Below are 16,635 nucleotides of genomic sequence, written 5' to 3'. Positions count from 1 at the left end.
TTTTTTCTTAATGACCAAACAAAAAAATTATTATAAAAGGGCAATATTATAAAAGTAAGACAAAAGAAATAAAAAGTAACGGTAGGGGTATCAATACTTTAACGGCATGGATGTTTCGAGGCATTTTAAAAAATATAGGGATTAAATGGATAATAATCTTAAAATACATGGACGAAATGGGTTTTTACCCTTGTTTAAGTTTAAATTTGTTAGTCAACAAAACAACAATTATATCCTAAGTTGTAGCAAGAGTTTATTTAGGGCATATTAACAATTGAATACGTTCTCCTACCTTATTCTCTAGGACATACAACAAAATTAGGGATGGCAATGGGGTGGGGTGGGGGTGGGGAGGCCTACCCCATTCTCCACCCCGTTAGAAATTTTTGCCTCCATTCCTCACCCCATTCCCCAATAGATTTAGTGGGGTAGGGATGGAGAATCCCCATGTGGGGAATGATTTCCCCATTCCCCATTTATCTATTTTATAATATGTATAAATACATTATTTTAGTAAGTTAAAAATAAAGACTTAAAATAAAATCATCATCATATTATAAACTATTTAAATTCTTTTAAAAAAATATCTAAAAGTTTGAAACAATATCTTCAAATGATATTAAAAGTGAAAAATATTTAAAGAGCGTAGCACCTTAAAAGAGAAAAGAAAATATAACAATGTTTCAGAGTTGAAAAATATTATAGGATTTTCTTTCATTCATATATTATTTATATTGCATAAAAATTAAAAAAATTTATTAATTGACATTATAATTGATAAAATAAAAATTATTAAATAAGAATTAAAAACATATTTATATTTAATGGGGATTGGGGTGGGGGTGGGGTGGGGAGTACAAAACCAAACCTCACCCCATTAAGAATTTGGGGATTATTTCCCCCCCACTCCCCACCCCATTCCCCAAAAATTATTCAAAATTTTCCCCATTTGGGGTGGGGCTCCATGGGGCCCCAAACCCGTGGAGGATTTTGCCATCCCTAAACAAAATCAAGCAGATTGCAAACTATTAAGCTTGAATTTCTATTCAAGTCTAAATTTATTTCAATCGAGAAAGAGTTTCTCCTTATGATACGTGGTATGGTGATATTTTTGCCCCCAAACAGTGATTTAGCAATATAAATTATACTTTTTTATTTTATTTTTTACAATATATGTACTATATGAAGTTTAATAGCAACTCTAGATGCCGTATAAAAGACCATACCTTTGTTAGAGCACGACGCGTACCTGATGAGTCCTGGAGCCGACTCATATCCTTAACATAGGTTAAGGTCATCAGAACCATTGAGTTACAAGTCCAAATGGCCAGCAATATAAATTATGTTAATATGTAATAAAAATTTTATACCAATAATAATATTTTATTATAATTGATTTACGCTGAAAAGATTTGGATATACAGTGTTGGTATAGGAAGCAGTCCGATTTGCCACATGTGACCAATAATTATTTATCGGCGATGATTTGTTGAGTAAGTTTTAATTACTCGATAGGAGTTTTAAGATAAAGTAAAGGATAAAATTATTTTCTAATTTTTTAGTTTGTTCCTTATCAGAATCCTTTTAAAAACAAATGACCCGGGCCCAGCTACGTTCTTTTAAATAAAAAAATTTTATTGCTGGTAATTTGATATTCTTTAAGCACGAGGCAAGAGTAGACGATATGAAATTGAAACGACGTCGTAGAGAATATTCACATTTCACAATCACAAGACACGGGGGGAGCAAAGCGTAATTCGGCAAGGAGAGTTTCAAGAGAGTCTACAGACACATCGTGACTATCAGATACTTGTGTGCTTGATCGGCGATTCCGATAAATTTTCAGCAACCCAGTGATCACTCACAGAAAAATACGAAAATTATGGGCGAGTTGAAATACGAATTGTCACAAAACGCATACATAAAGCTAGTGCTGCACGCGCGAAAGCACAAGACGGCGGCGGTCAACGGAGTCCTTCTGGGACGAGTCTCTCCTCAAAACGATGCTGTCGTCGAGATCGCCGACTCCGTCCCTCTCTTTCATTCCCACCTGGGCCTTCTCCCCAATCTCGAGATCTCCCTCATCATGGTAATTTACGAATATACTCCCTCCCTCTTTATACGTGTTTATATATAATTAAAATGAATGATGGTTGTTGGTATTTTATTTTGTGATTTGTGTAGGAGTTGAAATTAAAGTATACGAGGATTTGGTATGTGGGTTGTGTTTTGTATTCCTGAAATGTTCTGTTTTTATAATAAAGATGTTTTTTTTTTTTTTTTTTCCAAAAGACAAAATACAATTAAATAAACTATCTCTACCTTTTGTACTGTGTTTGGAAATTGGTTTGAACTATGGGTGAATGATTGCTTTGTGGTGGAAGTTTAAACTGTTTTTTTTTTTCCAAGAGTGTTAAATGAAAACTGCATTTTTTTTTTTTTTTTTGTGTCTGCAATTTCATATGTTTTGCTTTGAATTTTGAGGTTAAGGAGGTCTAAGGAATGTTGATGTCTTTGATTTGAACAGATAGAAGAGCATTATAGTGCTCAGGGTCTTGGCATTGTGGGGTATTTTCATGCAAATGAGAGGTTTGATGACTTGGAGCTTGATAGCATTGCTAAGAATATTGGCAATCACATTTGCCGGTACTTTCCTCAATGTGCTGTTCTCTTGGTATGTAATTGTTATCTAGGTATTTTGAAGGTGCATTGCTTGTGTTTATTGCTCAAATTTTTTTATCATTTTTAACCTTTTATGTTTTACCATTATAGTTAGATAACAAAAAGCTCGAAGCCTTACCCAAGGGGAAAGACCGGAGTCCTGTTATGCAGGTTAGTGCTGTTTTTGTTTGCATAGAATTGTCTAATTACGGTGTGTCTGTCAGCTTTTTGGCTATTAAAAGGTTTTGGTTGTGAATTATGTAAGATGTTGTGTTATGTGAATATTTCAGATTGATGCAAAATGATCACTGTGTATTAAAAATATCTTTTTCTTATTATCAAAAGGTTTTGGTTGTGACGTACAGTGTTACTGTTCCTTTTCTTAGGAAGGTAGTATTCTTGTATTTAAGGAGTAAATCTAATGAAAGTTTCTTGAAGAATGAAGAAGGAAACTATGATTAATGTGTGAATCAAATCATTAGAGAATGTTTATTGCTTGAGAATGAATATATTGGAATGCTTAATGTTGGATAATGTGGCGAATGTGAGGAGTTTAACCAGCCAGGTTTAAGATGATGCAATGAATGAAATTATGCTGTGATCTCCTGTTTCATCCTTTCCAACACAGCAACACGTCTTTTGACAGGAAGTTGATGATAAAGTTCTTTTCCAAGTTCATGGTTATTATGTACAACAATTTTCTCAAGGCCACGTTGAGCATCATTATAGCTATTACTGTTCCATTTGTTGCATGCACTTCTGGCATTTGTTGTTACGCTGGTGTAACAAACTTCAATGTACTGAACCTTGTTGGGTTCTGGTACCATTTCTTCTGTACAAATCTTCTTTCTGATTTACCTTCAGCTAAGCCTATTGTATTTCTCTTCGTGTATTAGCTTTACATAAGGGATGCATCCAAGAACTGGAAGCTAGTTGGATCTGATGGTGGCTGTCAATTGCTAACTAAGGAGCCTGCGGCAAATGTTGTTTTAATGGATTATATTTCTTCAGAGAAGTGGCAGGATGTTGTAGATTTTGATGATCACCTTGATGACATTAGCAAGTATGTACTGCTCATCAATGTCTATATAATTTTTCAAATCACTATCAAAATGGCTAAACCACACTGTATTAAGTTTGTTTGACAGAAATGTAATCTGCTATTTTCAGGGACTGGCTGAACCCTGACCTTTTCAAATGAGATTGTCCATGGCCGTCAGTATTTTTGCCCTCCACAAGACTGATAGTAGTTAATACTGATGATGACATATATTTACCTATGGTCTGAGACATGGTGAACATGAAAGGAAAATTTGTCAAATCGAGTTTCTTGTTTTGCTAAGAAGTTTTTGTATTTTTAAACTGTTCTGTTGCATCAACATCTGCTTTGGATTACATTATGAAGTTCCCGGAAATGTTAGTCAGCCTGTTTTTGTCTCACAAACACTCCAATTACCATTATGGTTTCAACTTGAGAATGGAATTCATTCTATTTCTTAAGGTATAGTCTGTCTGGTTTGCTTCTGTCTTATTTATTTATTTTTCGAAAAACTCAAAAAACGGTTTTTGGTTGGAGTGATGAGATTAAAGAAATTCTTTGGAATAGAAAATATAGGGGTTAAAATTTCACAATTGAAAAAAGAAAAACTTAATTTTTGATATGATTGATTTTGATGATATAAAAATATAATTAGTTCAAATGATAAAATGGACATAAATATCCATCAAGATCAAAAGCTTAACTTAAAATAAAATTAAGTGCAAGAAATCTCTTAAAATCAAGTGATCTTTTAAAAAGAAAAAAGAAAAAGACATTTCAATACACACACAAAAAGAAAAAAGAAAAGAAGTTTCAATATAAAGAGAATAATTCAGTTTTCAATCTTTATAACTTTAAATAATTATTGTAGTTTAAAGGAAGATGAAAAAGATTTTAGGGGTCATGTAGGTGCTTTAATTGGATTGTCACACTAATAACGGTTACTTGAGTTTAGAAACTATCAACATTGAATTTATTAGTAAGTGGACAATTATCTACAAAACACTCAAGTTAAGAATCTGTTCAGTAAAAATTACAAATACATGGTAGAAGGATGATATAGACTTTATTTATAGACTATAATCACTTCTAAGGTTATTGGAAGTTGCTTGATACAGCAAATTATGCAATATGGACTTCATAATTCTATTTCCTGCTTGCTGGGCAAAGAAAACTGATGACTAGTCGTCTAACGGTTAATGACATGAATGACATTTCGTGTGATTATAAAATGATGACGATCCCCCGGTGCATTGTCAGTTCTGGAATTGAATTGGATGATAAGTCTGTCTTTATTTTAAATAAACGAAATTGATGTTGTTTACTGTTTGGTAACGGAAAAATGAGGAAAAAAGGGAGAGTGGGGGCATTACTTTTATCTCATCCTTAACTTCCGAAAGTGGGAGACAACAAGGGGGGAAAGAGCGGAATGAGGAGTTATCTAAGAGGGATTATTTATTTATTTTTTCTCTCTTCTCCAGGGGGGCTTTTTCTCTCTTCCTCTCATGGAAAATCATTTCTTTTACACTCTATTTCATTTTTCTGCAAATTACTCAAAAAGCTTTTGGTTTTTAAGGCAATGTTTATTAAGCCATATGAGTGGTGGCACAAGTTTTTTGACAAAGGCCCAGAAACTGACTTGAGCGTCGGAGGGTTCACGTTGGAAAAACTTCCGGCGCCTCTGACCGTCTTCTATGATTTCAGGTATTCGTAGGTTAATCGCTAGTGGTTGCAGGACATCTTGACGATTGACCAATCGATTCTCTACCAAATAAATCTAATGCTGGTGTAGAAGTCTGATATTAAGTCGCTAATAGACTAGATTAGATTTGGGCATCAACATTTGGTGCCGTCTGTGGGGACTTGGTACAAAAAGCCAACTTCTTGTCTCTACCAATTTTTCATCTGGCCAAGCCAAAGGCAGAATATTATCATGCACAAATTGATAAGCTGGCTCAAACACGGAAGCCAATCAAGGCTGGATGGAATGCTTACCTGTAAAGGTTTTGGCTTATTTATCGCTTTAAGTATATTGTCATTAAAATTCAATTTCCAATTGCTATGATGATTGATTTATCAAATGAGAGAAGCTTGGAAGTTCTTTAATAACATGCATGTTTCAATATCGTGCATGATATATTTGCTGAAATTTAATATTATCCCTTGGAATTCGTTGATAATGTTCCTTTACAAAATTAGCTTGTTAGAATGGGCTTCAATCATAATTCAAGATTACATGCTATTATACTTGCAAATGAATTAATTTAATATTTTCCAACAACATGCTTGACATAATGTTAACAGTTCAGATTTATTATGGCTAATTATTCAGCTTCGTTATGGCTAATTAGATGTGTAATGCTGCTACCATCATTATTTTGCTGATGTATTTATATTTCTTGATTGATTGTTCTCTTTTCATCGAACTCAAGATATAAAGTCTCTCCAAAAGAGCAATCGATTTGCGGTATTATCAATGTTCAATTTCTTAAAATAAAGATTACACATATAGTTAAATTCATTTGGTGGTAAGCATAAAAAATCCACGGATCTTTGGTTTCTTCAAGATATTTCCTGCTGGTTTTACACCCCATCAATCAATCATGCAGCTAGTTTTCATATGAAGAATATGCAGGGAAAGTATTTAGACAATTCTGGTATGAAACTCGATTCATTACAAGTTGAGGCAGAATTGTTAAAATTCAAATCAAGAGCTGTTCGTTAAATCGCCTCAAGGGATATGAGAGTTCAAAAGTGAGTTTGTTGCTGATTACACTACATATACTACATATATGCTTAAGAGAATGCTGCCCAGGAGCCAAGATCTAAACCCAGGTTCTGTTTCAGTTTATTCAATATAAGTATCAAACTGATTGAGAGCATGAGTTAATCTTAACCATAGCTTTATTATATTTTCGCAAAGAGAACATTAGAAATTATGCATATATACGTTGTCTTTTGATGGTAGCTGTCATCCACATTGCACAAATTCTCATAATCGTTAATGAGTGTTGGAAGAAGTATAATTAGCATAATATGGATGAGGCCAAGTATTGGTGTTTTGGCTAACTTTAATAATGGTTTTAAAACAAAACAAAATTTTATTGATGATGAGAATTGATAGGCATGTCTTCAAGCTTCAAAGAATTGATGAAGTTGGATTTTTGTTTCCTTCATATTTTATTCGTTTTGTGCCCGTGTTACAATATTGCAAGAATAATTCTAAGAAGGGAGCAAAGCAGAGTTAAGCTCGGGATTTGTTTGATGAAGTACCAATGAAATAATGCAGAGCACAATCTCAGGTGCACTTGTTCTAAAACCTCAGTTTTATATTTATCCTTTAAATCCACTACCTGACTTCAAAAATCTGATGGATGGGGTTTTGACTCATTAAGTCGTTAATAGAAAATAGTTAAGATTACATATTATAGAATATATAGCATAGTCATATATTAGCACACAACATGCTTGACCGAAGGATTGATGGAACTTGGGTTAGCATGAGATCGTATTTCCTTGATACAGTGATATGACTTTGCTTAAACTTTTATAGTACCATTTATTTGTTGATTACATATTTTATATAATATGATTTATTTTTCAATATCTATAGTGTTAGTAAATGGTGCTCTGCACCTTTAGCAAAGGTCTTTAATAATATTTCTAACCAAATATTATAGATGGTAATAAAAACACCAAGGATGTTTATCTATCAAAGGCCCAAACATATATAAATAGCTAAAGCACAAGTTGTAAATGTGAGCTATTTTATGGACAAGTTATACGTTACAGGTCAGAAATTAAATTTTTGATGGTTATCCATATTTAAGGATTTAAAGCAAAAACCTCAAATAAGAGCACATTGAAGGCACACGTTTGCAGGAATCAAAACATGTCAGAAGTTATATGTACAACCAGTTTTTTCTATGAAAAATTAATTATTTCTCTAAATCCTGCTATGTGAGATGAGGATACCTTATATTCATTAAATTGATTGTGTTCATATTAGAGCTGACGGTATAACTTAGTTAACTTGATTTCTTGAAAGTTACTCAATATGAGAATGATTTAAGAAAGGAGAGCTAGGCTAGCGTTGAGAAGCCAATCAAAGTTTACTAATAAGGCACGCAAAGGCTCCAAAGTCTCAAAGCCTGTTTTACGGCGAGACAGGAAGCCAAGCATGCCAGGATCTACTCGACCAAGCGATGGCGAGCAGACCACAAAAGTTTCAAAAATCTTCTAAGGCACGCAAAGGCTCCAAAGTCTCAAAATCTGTTTTATGGCGAGACAGGAAGCCAAGCATGCCAGGATCTGCTCGACCAAGCGAAGGCTAGCAGACCACAAAAGTTCCAAAAAATCTTCTAAGGTATGCAAAAGCTCCAAAGTCTCAAAGCATGTTTTATGGCGAGACAGGAAGCCAAGCATGCCAGGATCTGCTCGACCAAGCGATGGCGAGCAGACCACAAAAGTTCCAAAAATCTTCTAAGGCAACCAAAAGCTCCAAAGTCTCAAAGCCTGTTTTATGGTGAGACAGGAAGCCAAGAAAGCCAGGATCTGCTCGACCAAGCGAAGGCGAGCAGACCACAAAAGTTCCAAAAAATCTTATAAGGCACGCAAAAGCTCCAAAGTCTCAAAGCATGTTTTATGGCGAGACATGAAGCCAAGCATGCCAGGATCTGCTCGACCAAGCGAAGGCGAGGAGACCAAAAAAGTTCCAAAAATCTTCTAAGGCGCGCAAAGGCTCCACAAGTCTCCAAGCCTCTTCGATGGCGAAACAGGAAGCCAAGCTCGCTAGAATCTGCTCGACCATGTGAAGGCAAGCAGACAATGAGAATTTCAAAAGAGTTTCTAAGGCAAGTAAAGGCTCCAAAGTCTCAAAGCCTCCTCGATGACGAGACAAGAAGCCAAGCTCGCCAAAATCTGCTCGACCATGTGAAGGCGAGCAGAGATAAAAAATCCCAAGAAAGTTTTTAAGGCACACAAAAGGCTTCAAAGTCTCAAAGCCTGCTCGATGGCGAGACAAGAAGTCAAGCTTGCCAGAATCTGTTCGACCATGTGAAGGCGAGCAGAAAGTAAAAAAAAAAAAAAAAAGGTACTACAAGTAAAAGGCTTACAGTCTCCAAACCTCCTCGCAGTGAGACGAAGTCAAAGTTTGTCTCTCTTGCCCGGCTAAGATTACGCGAGCAAGAGTTATATGAGCGAAAAATGTTCTAAAGCAGATAAATGACTAAGTCTTAAAACCTACTTCAAGTGAGATAAATACTTGAACTTATGAAACCTGCTTTACATGATTATGTGAGTAGGAAAATGGTATATTTAAAGGCATGTAAAAGTTTAAAACTTGAAACTTTTTTGTTAATGGGAAGGTTAATTTTAGCAATCCCGAGCCGATTTATGGCAACCACCTCGAAGTCACTTTAAAATTTATATAGTTTCCAGTCTTGATTCGTTAAAACTCTCAACATTAGAAACTGGAGGACTGGTGTTTGGTAACGGAAAAAAGGAGGAAAAAAGGGAGAGTGGGGGCATTAATTTTATCTCATCCTTAACTTCCGAAAGTGGGAGAGAACAAGGGGGGAAAGAAGGGAGTGGGGAGTTAACTAGGGGGGATTATTTATTTATTTTTTCTCTCTTCTCCAGGGGGGCTTTTTCTCTCTTCCTCTCATGGAAAATCCTTTCTTTTACACTCTATTTCATTTTTCTGCAAATTACTCAAAAAGCTTTTGGTTTTTAAGGCAATGTTTATTAAGCCATATGAGTGGTGGCACAAGTTTTTTGACAAAGGCCCAGAAACTGACTTGAGCGTCGGAGGGTTCACGCCGGAAAAACTTCCGGCGCCTCTGACCGTCTTCTATGATTTCAGGTATTCGCAGGTTAATCGCTAGTGGTTGCAGGACATCTTGACGATTGACCAATCGATTCTCTACCAAATAAATCTAATGCTGGTGTAGAAGTCTGATATTAAGTCGCTAACAGACTAGATCAGATTTGGGCATCAACATTTACCATATAAATAATAAATAACACGTCATTTTATGCATAGACACATATTATTTACACTTGTAGGGAAGATATGTAATCTATGTGCTCGGTATGTGGATGTCTAAGTAGTTTACTGAAATAATAATAAACGATGCTCATTCAAAATGATACTTTATACTTGTGGCTTTTGATAAATTTATTTCTAATTTATGATTATTCATTTATTTAATAGATTAAATTACATTATTGCTTAATTTTTTTTCAATTTTACTTTATAATGAATATAGAAAACACAACACTAAAAGGTGAAATTGTTGAAATAAAAATTAAGTAATTTCCTTTCCAGCTTTCTCTATAGAATTATATAGCTCCTCTCTTTTATTTTGATTTTCTCTAATTTCTTACAACTAATGAACTAAACACCATCTAAGAGTTGAATCACATTGATAGTTATTACTAAACCTTTCTTTACTTTGTATTGTAAATATCATAGGAAAAGATAATAACACACCAATAATTTGGCGAAATCTCACAAAAATCCCCTCTGTTTATATATATATATATATATATATATATATATATATATATATATATATATATATACTAGTTTTTTTGTCATAAATTTTAAAGTGTAGAAAAGTTCGGGAAATTTTTAAAACCACATGGCTTTAAAGACTTACAGTTTAAGCCTTTAAAACCATACAGTTTTAAAGGTTTCCCACACTTTAAAATTTCGGACTGAAACATTTCTCTCTCTCTCCCTCTATCTATATATATATAGTAACCCGTTTATTTATCTAGAAATAATTGTCGAAAAAGTGATATCCGTGATTTTTTTTTTTAGTTAACACTATAAATTAATTTTCTTAAAACTATTTTACAGTAATAGTAAAAATAAATAACAATATTAATAATAATAACATGAATCAAACTCCTTTGTGGCTAATTAATAATTAATGCACACTCTTATGTAACAAAAAAGAACTGACAAAAAATAATAATAATAATAAAGAGAAGTATCTAGCTGCTGGTTTATTATTACGATTGTAACGAACATGCACTCTTCGATTTGGAAAAGCCGTTGAAATGGTTACCTCACTTTGTTCACTGCACTCTCCATTAGCAGTATCAAACGCTCACTCACCCACTTCAAATGACCTGAAAACTGACCTTCTCCACAAGTTTAACTCACCATTTGAGCTCAAACAAGCACACGCTCACCTCATCAAAAAAAACACTCCTCTTTCAACTCTCCCTTTAACTCGAGTTGGCTCGGTCTCGGCTCTCACTCCTAGCTTCACATACGCCCGACAAATCTTTGCACACGTCAATGAACCTGAACTTGTTGTATGGAATTATTGCTTGAAATCATTCGTTGAACGCGATAACTCAGTGAATGCTATCTTGTTGTTTTATCGGTTGCGGCAATTTGATGTTTTGCCTGATACTTTTACTTGTTCTTTTGTGCTGAAAGCGTGTACGAATGAATTGGATCTTTATAATGGTAAAATTATTCATGGATATGTTGTGAAACTTGGGTTTACGTTCAACTTAGTGCTGCAGAACATGATTGTGAATTTGTACGCCGAGTGTGGAGAAATTTGGGATGCTCGGTTGTTATTTGAGAAAATGTCGCAAAGAGATGTTGTGACTTGGAATATAATGATAACCCAGTTGATAAAGAGGGGAGATATTGTGGAGGCAAGTGAATTGTTTAGAAAGATGCCAGAGAGGAGTGTTAGGTCATGGACAGGGATGATTTCAGGTTATGTTCAGTGCGGGAAGCCGAAGGAGGCTGTGGAATTGTTTATGGAGATGGAACAGGTGGGCGTGAGGCCAAATGAGGTGACTGTTGTGGCCGTTCTTGCTGCCTGTGCCGATTTGGGTGCATTGGATTTGGGCAGAAGGGTTCATGAGTACTCCAACCAAAGTGGGTTTAGGAGAAATATCAGAGTTTGTAACACGTTGATTGATATGTATGTGAAGTGTGGATGCTTGGAGGGTGCTAGGAGAGTGTTCATTGAGATGGAGGAACGGACAGTTTTTACATGGTCTGCTATGATTCAAGGTCTTGCAATTCATGGACAAGCTAAGGAAGCTCTAACGAGTTTTAATAAAATGATTGAAATAGGCATTAAGCCGAATGGAGTTACCTTCATTGGACTGTTGCATGCTTGTGGCCACATGGGATGGGTTGACGAGGGACGTAGATTTTTCTATAGCATGACTACAGAGTACGGAATCATTCCCCAGATTGAGCACTATGGTTGTATGGTTGACCTTTTAAGCCGTGCTGGGTTCCTTCAAGAGGCTTATGAGTTCATCAGAAACATGCCTATAAAACCAAATGGGGTTGTCTGGGGAGCTCTCCTCGGCGGATGCAGAGTTCACAAAAATATTGATTTGGCTGAGGAAGCTAGTAGACAACTTGGTCAATTGGATCCTCTAAACAATGGATACCATGTGGTTCTATCCAACATTTATGCAGAGGCAGAACGATGGGAGGATGTGGCAAGAGTTAGGAAGTTGATGAGAAATCTAGGTGTGAAGAAGACACCGGGTTGGAGCTCAATCACAGTTGATGGAGTGGTTCATGAGTTTGTGGCTGGCGATGAGACTCATCTACAAGCTGAGAAGATATTCCAAATGTGGGAAAAGCTACTAGACGGCATGAAGCTAAAAGGATATATACCTAACACATCAGTTGTTCTGTTGGATATAGAAGAGAAAGAGAAAGAGAAATTTTTGTACCGCCATAGTGAGAAATTGGCTCTAACTTTTGGATTAATGAACACCCCTCCTGGAACACCCATCAGGATAATGAAGAATCTTCGAGTTTGTGAGGACTGTCATGCTGCATTTAAGTTGATCTCAGAAATTGTAAATCGTGAGATAGTTGTGCGAGATAGGAATAGGTTCCATTGTTTCCAAGCTGGCTCTTGTTCTTGTGGGGATTATTGGTAACTGGATTCCCATTATTTTGTAATCCAATATTTTTATTAAAATTAAAATCATTGACTCACTCTGATAGTTTGTGCCTCCTCATGCCACTTTGACTAATAAACATTCATTATCAAATATTTTAAGAGCTTAATCATAAATAGTAACTTGTACTACTGTGCTAATGAAACTTTTACAGCTTTGTTATCTCCATTCATTCTTCATCCATTGATAAACGCAGCCTTGGTTCCTTCCAAATTTCTTGCACAGAAAACATAGTAATAGTTTGGCTGATGGAATTTCTGCTGCACCTCAGGCGCCTGGGCATCAGTGTACCTTTATCCCTCGTGCTGTAGGACATCTTGCCAATGGACAATTATCAGTAGCAGCCAGATCCCACCAGTGTGGAGCAAAGATGTTGTGGCATTGAAGGGTGAAGTAAAGAATCACACCCATTAAGGCAACCCCAGCATCCAATGCTGCTGCTAAAATATACGTATGCCTAGCCCACCAGCACTGAGACCTTCTGTAAACATAGTAGTTGAAGAAAATTCCAACGGTTGGCTAACTCAAACAAAGCTTTAGATGGCAAACCTCCTAGACCAGCCAAGAGAAGAGACATGAATATTCTTGATCCATTTTTTTTCAGGGAATTTGCTCGAAAGCAGCCATCGGGGCAAGAAATCCTATTAGGAAAAACCATTTCATTCCTGGTTAGTTGCCGTAGTTTGTGAACATTCTGAGTGGTCCAACAACTCCCCAGGTAATTGAAGCATTGTAGAAAACATCATAATCAGGACATGTCCAGGGACTCCCAGCCGGCAGCAAACTTGGGTTGCAGATGTGATCAACAGATCTATGGGTCCTGCTAACTAAAGGTAGACATTGACAATTACTAACAAATTAGTCACAGATACAGATAAAATTGTTATACAGTCTATAAAGCAGAAAATAGCATATACTCTATACCTAAAAAATTACCTGAACAATGAACATGGATTTGGGTTGAATTTTCATATAGTGGCCTAATTTGAAGTCTTCGATAAAACCAAGGGCTTTGTGCATGCTAATATAACCATAGGTCTTGAAAGCTACATTAGCAAGGGGCCTACCAGGATAAATATACCCAATAACCAGCTCTATGCTTAGTCCTGTTTGCTGCAGATTAATACATTCTATTCAGAAATCTTCGTACATGTCATGTGATCCATGCATTAATCCAATTAGAGTAATTATGAATTTTTTTCTGAAATCCACGAGTTGTGTTTTTTATTTCATATATACTTCGTAAATAATCTGGGTTGATACCAAGTTTGTTGTTGCTTGAATTACCTCAACAGGTAATGTGAAAAAGAATGCCATGGCACAAGCTAATAGAAGTCCCCACCATGGAAGCTGAAACTGTTTATCAAACCGTTCACAGGTGTAGAGGGAAAGGCCAAACGTCCAGATCAAGATAGTGTGGAAACATAATTGAGGCACCGCTTCATAGTTCTTGTTCATAATTCTTGTGTGCACATCACCAAACTGATCTTTGACTGAACTAGTTTTTCTCCACATATGCCAAATTGTTCTGCTTATTTTTCAAACAAATTGAGGGAAGAAAAATCATCGATGTATATGTATTAGCACAACAGCATGAGAAATTAAGATATTGTTGAAGATGCTTACTTTCCCTCGAAGAGTGCAACATGTGAAATGCTGGGCATTAGAATTGCAAAGCCCAAGCCATATATGAAGGCAAGTATGACACTGAGATAGAGTTTGCTGTAATTATCATAGGCATAGCCAACTTGGTCAAAACTAAATTCCTATTCATTGAGGATTTCAGAAATATAAAGTTCGGCCAGAATAGTCGAAAGTGTGAGCAGAAAATAATGGGAATCTCTTGGCTTCGAACACATTGCACCTTAAGCAATGGGAATAAGGATATAGAGGAGCAAAAAGAACCAAACTAAGATATTGGCAACGACAAAGAATAGTGTGGCCAGCCAGCAACGGTTGCCTAATCAAGGCCAAAGGAGGCCATACTAAGGCCTCAAAGGCCAGAACCAAGCTTTTGTACAGTGACTGAGTCCTTCCATATCCAACAAACAAAGGAGAGAGCAGATATTGAAGGGAAAAGATATCCTGGCAGGATGTAGTAAGCAAAGCTTGATATGAAAACAATGAGAAAGAACTGTAGTCTGGTTAGTCTTCCCTTCTTCTCTTTTCTTCTTCGTGTAGTGCCCTTCTAGTTGACATATGTAGTTTTCAATATTCGATAGCATTCGATAGCAACTCACCACTTGGATATAAAAATTAACTTCATCATGTAAAATATTTGAGCTTGTAATCTTGGAGTAGGCGACAAGATCGGTGTTGGGTTCCTACAATTTTTTTCCTGTATTTTTGTTAATTAATTTCCAACATCGGTAATGACTTCTCAATATTGAAAACTAGGGGACTGGTGTTGGATTCCTACAATTTTTTTTTCTATTTTTGGTAATTTGTTTCCAATATCGGTAATGAATTTTCCGATATTGAAAACTAGGGGACTGGTGCTGGGGTTGGATTTTTCTGATAGCATCTAGAAATATAATCAACCTTAACCTACTCAAAATTTATTACCGTTGAGCAGACCTCATAAGTACAACCTGGAGCCTATGTTGACGACTTGGTTTACAAGCATAACTTGAGGTTTATATAAACGACTTAATTTAAAAATACAACTTTAAGCCTATGTGGGCGACCCGAAAATTCACTAGTCCGATCTGGAAGTAAAATAATCCGACCTCGAAACTCATTTGTCTAACTTGAGAATTAACTTGACATGGAAAATTACTAATCAAGATAATGTGGCCTAATTTTTAGGGAAGTTGTATGCCACAATTTTTAAACCACCTCCAACTGACAACCACTTACAACTGCTGAAGAAAGTGGGTTGAAGTTAAGGAGGTAACCACTCATGACCAAGAGCCTATTTAAGTTGAAGAGCGCATCAGAGGAGGGGGTTAACAAAATCAACCAAAAATTCTACAAGTTACCAATTTTAAAGCCTTATCACTTCCTACAAGATTTTCAACACCTCCATTGGATAATTCCTTGATTTTATCTTATTCTCAATTCTTCCCTCTCATTTTTCTTTCTTTATACACAAATTATGGCTTAAGTATCAGAAGGTCTACGCTGGAACCCCACCGGCATATCCTAACTGTGTTTTGTGGTTAGCAGGTACAAAAAGTTGCAATCAGACTGGCGTTTGAGCTTAGATTCGTGCTATTACTCCCCAAATAAAACAAATTTAGCTGTTGAGGTCGTTTTTCGACATCAACAATCAGGTTAAAAATTTCAATTTTTTGCCAGAAAAGAAGTTTATTTTGCATATATGGTTGTATTTTATTTCTATATAATTAATTGAGTTTTGCTTCTCCCATCACATTTTAGTATTATGCATGTACCTACGCAAATTTTTTTTTAAATCTTTTTTAATTGGTGTGGTATGTTAGTGGTGAATTTGAAATGGTTTAATTTTGAGTTACATAAGTAGTATTTGGGTGTAATATAACATTTCAAATCTTGCGAGAAGTGATACATATTTTGCATCTTTTGGCTTTGTATATTCTTTGTTAAATTTCGTTCTTTTGAAACTCAAAACAGCATTGGAATTTATTTACTAACAGTACTAGGAAAATTCTTTTATTTTTATCTTTTTCCATGAAACTAAGATTTAATTTCCGTTTTTTGCATTTATTTTCATTTAATTCTAGTATTTTATTAGCTGCATCATATAATAGGATGCAAAGTGAAGCTATACCCAACTTTTAGATTATCAACAAATTCAATTTTCCAACTTTGTTCTTTTATCACATTTTTTTTATACCTTCAATTCTGTATTTCATTTTTATAAATAGAAAATGTTTTTCATTTTTTTTTTTTGAGTGACTGCATATGCTTCACTGTAATTTTTAACTTGTGAGTCTGTGAGAGTTTGCATATCATTTTTTGACCAATATATGCCCAAAAAATAAAAA

The 16,635-nt window shown here is 35.4% G+C and overlaps 2 protein-coding genes and 1 pseudogene across 2 annotated transcripts; 2 read left to right on the top strand and 1 right to left on the bottom strand.

Moving 5' to 3' along the window:
• Positions 1–1,715: 1,715 nt before the first annotated feature.
• LOC18055202 (ER membrane protein complex subunit 8/9 homolog) lies at positions 1,716–4,085 on the top strand. The gene is made up of 5 exons (XM_006452577.2): positions 1,716–2,089; positions 2,528–2,674; positions 2,773–2,832; positions 3,558–3,724; positions 3,832–4,085. The coding sequence occupies exons 1-5, from the start codon at positions 1,883–1,885 to the stop codon at positions 3,860–3,862; spliced, it is 612 nt and encodes a 203-aa protein (XP_006452640.1). The 5' UTR covers positions 1,716–1,882; the 3' UTR covers positions 3,863–4,085.
• Positions 4,086–10,738: 6,653 nt separating this feature from the next.
• LOC18055201 (pentatricopeptide repeat-containing protein At4g21065) lies at positions 10,739–12,711 on the top strand. The gene has a single exon (XM_006452576.2). It carries the CDS (start codon positions 10,769–10,771, stop codon positions 12,644–12,646), a length of 1,878 nt encoding a protein of 625 aa, XP_006452639.1. The 5' UTR covers positions 10,739–10,768; the 3' UTR covers positions 12,647–12,711.
• A 238-nt stretch (positions 12,712–12,949) lies between these two features.
• On the bottom strand, positions 12,950–14,866 carry LOC18055200 (annotated as a pseudogene).
• Between the last annotated feature and the right edge of the window lie 1,769 nt (positions 14,867–16,635).

This window comes from Citrus clementina, unplaced genomic scaffold (genome assembly GCF_000493195.1).
Source record: "Citrus clementina cultivar Clemenules unplaced genomic scaffold, Citrus_clementina_v1.0 scaffold_1, whole genome shotgun sequence".
NCBI classification, from domain to species: Eukaryota; Viridiplantae; Streptophyta; class Magnoliopsida; order Sapindales; family Rutaceae; genus Citrus; species Citrus x clementina.
The sequence above is the reverse complement of the archived record's forward strand: the minus strand, read 5'-3'. Positions and strand labels throughout refer to the sequence as shown.

Coding starts and splice junctions, on each gene's coding strand:
- LOC18055202 (XM_006452577.2), top strand. CDS start 1,883: ATGGGCGAGTTGAAATACGAATTGTCACAAAACGCATACATAAAGCTA. Junction 2,090..2,527: donor TCGAGATCTCCCTCATCATG/GTAATTTACGAA, acceptor TGATTTGAACAG/ATAGAAGAGCATTATAGTGC. Junction 2,833..3,557: donor ACCGGAGTCCTGTTATGCAG/GTTAGTGCTGTT, acceptor TTCGTGTATTAG/CTTTACATAAGGGATGCATC.
- LOC18055201 (XM_006452576.2), top strand. CDS start 10,769: ATGGTTACCTCACTTTGTTCACTGCACTCTCCATTAGCAGTATCAAAC.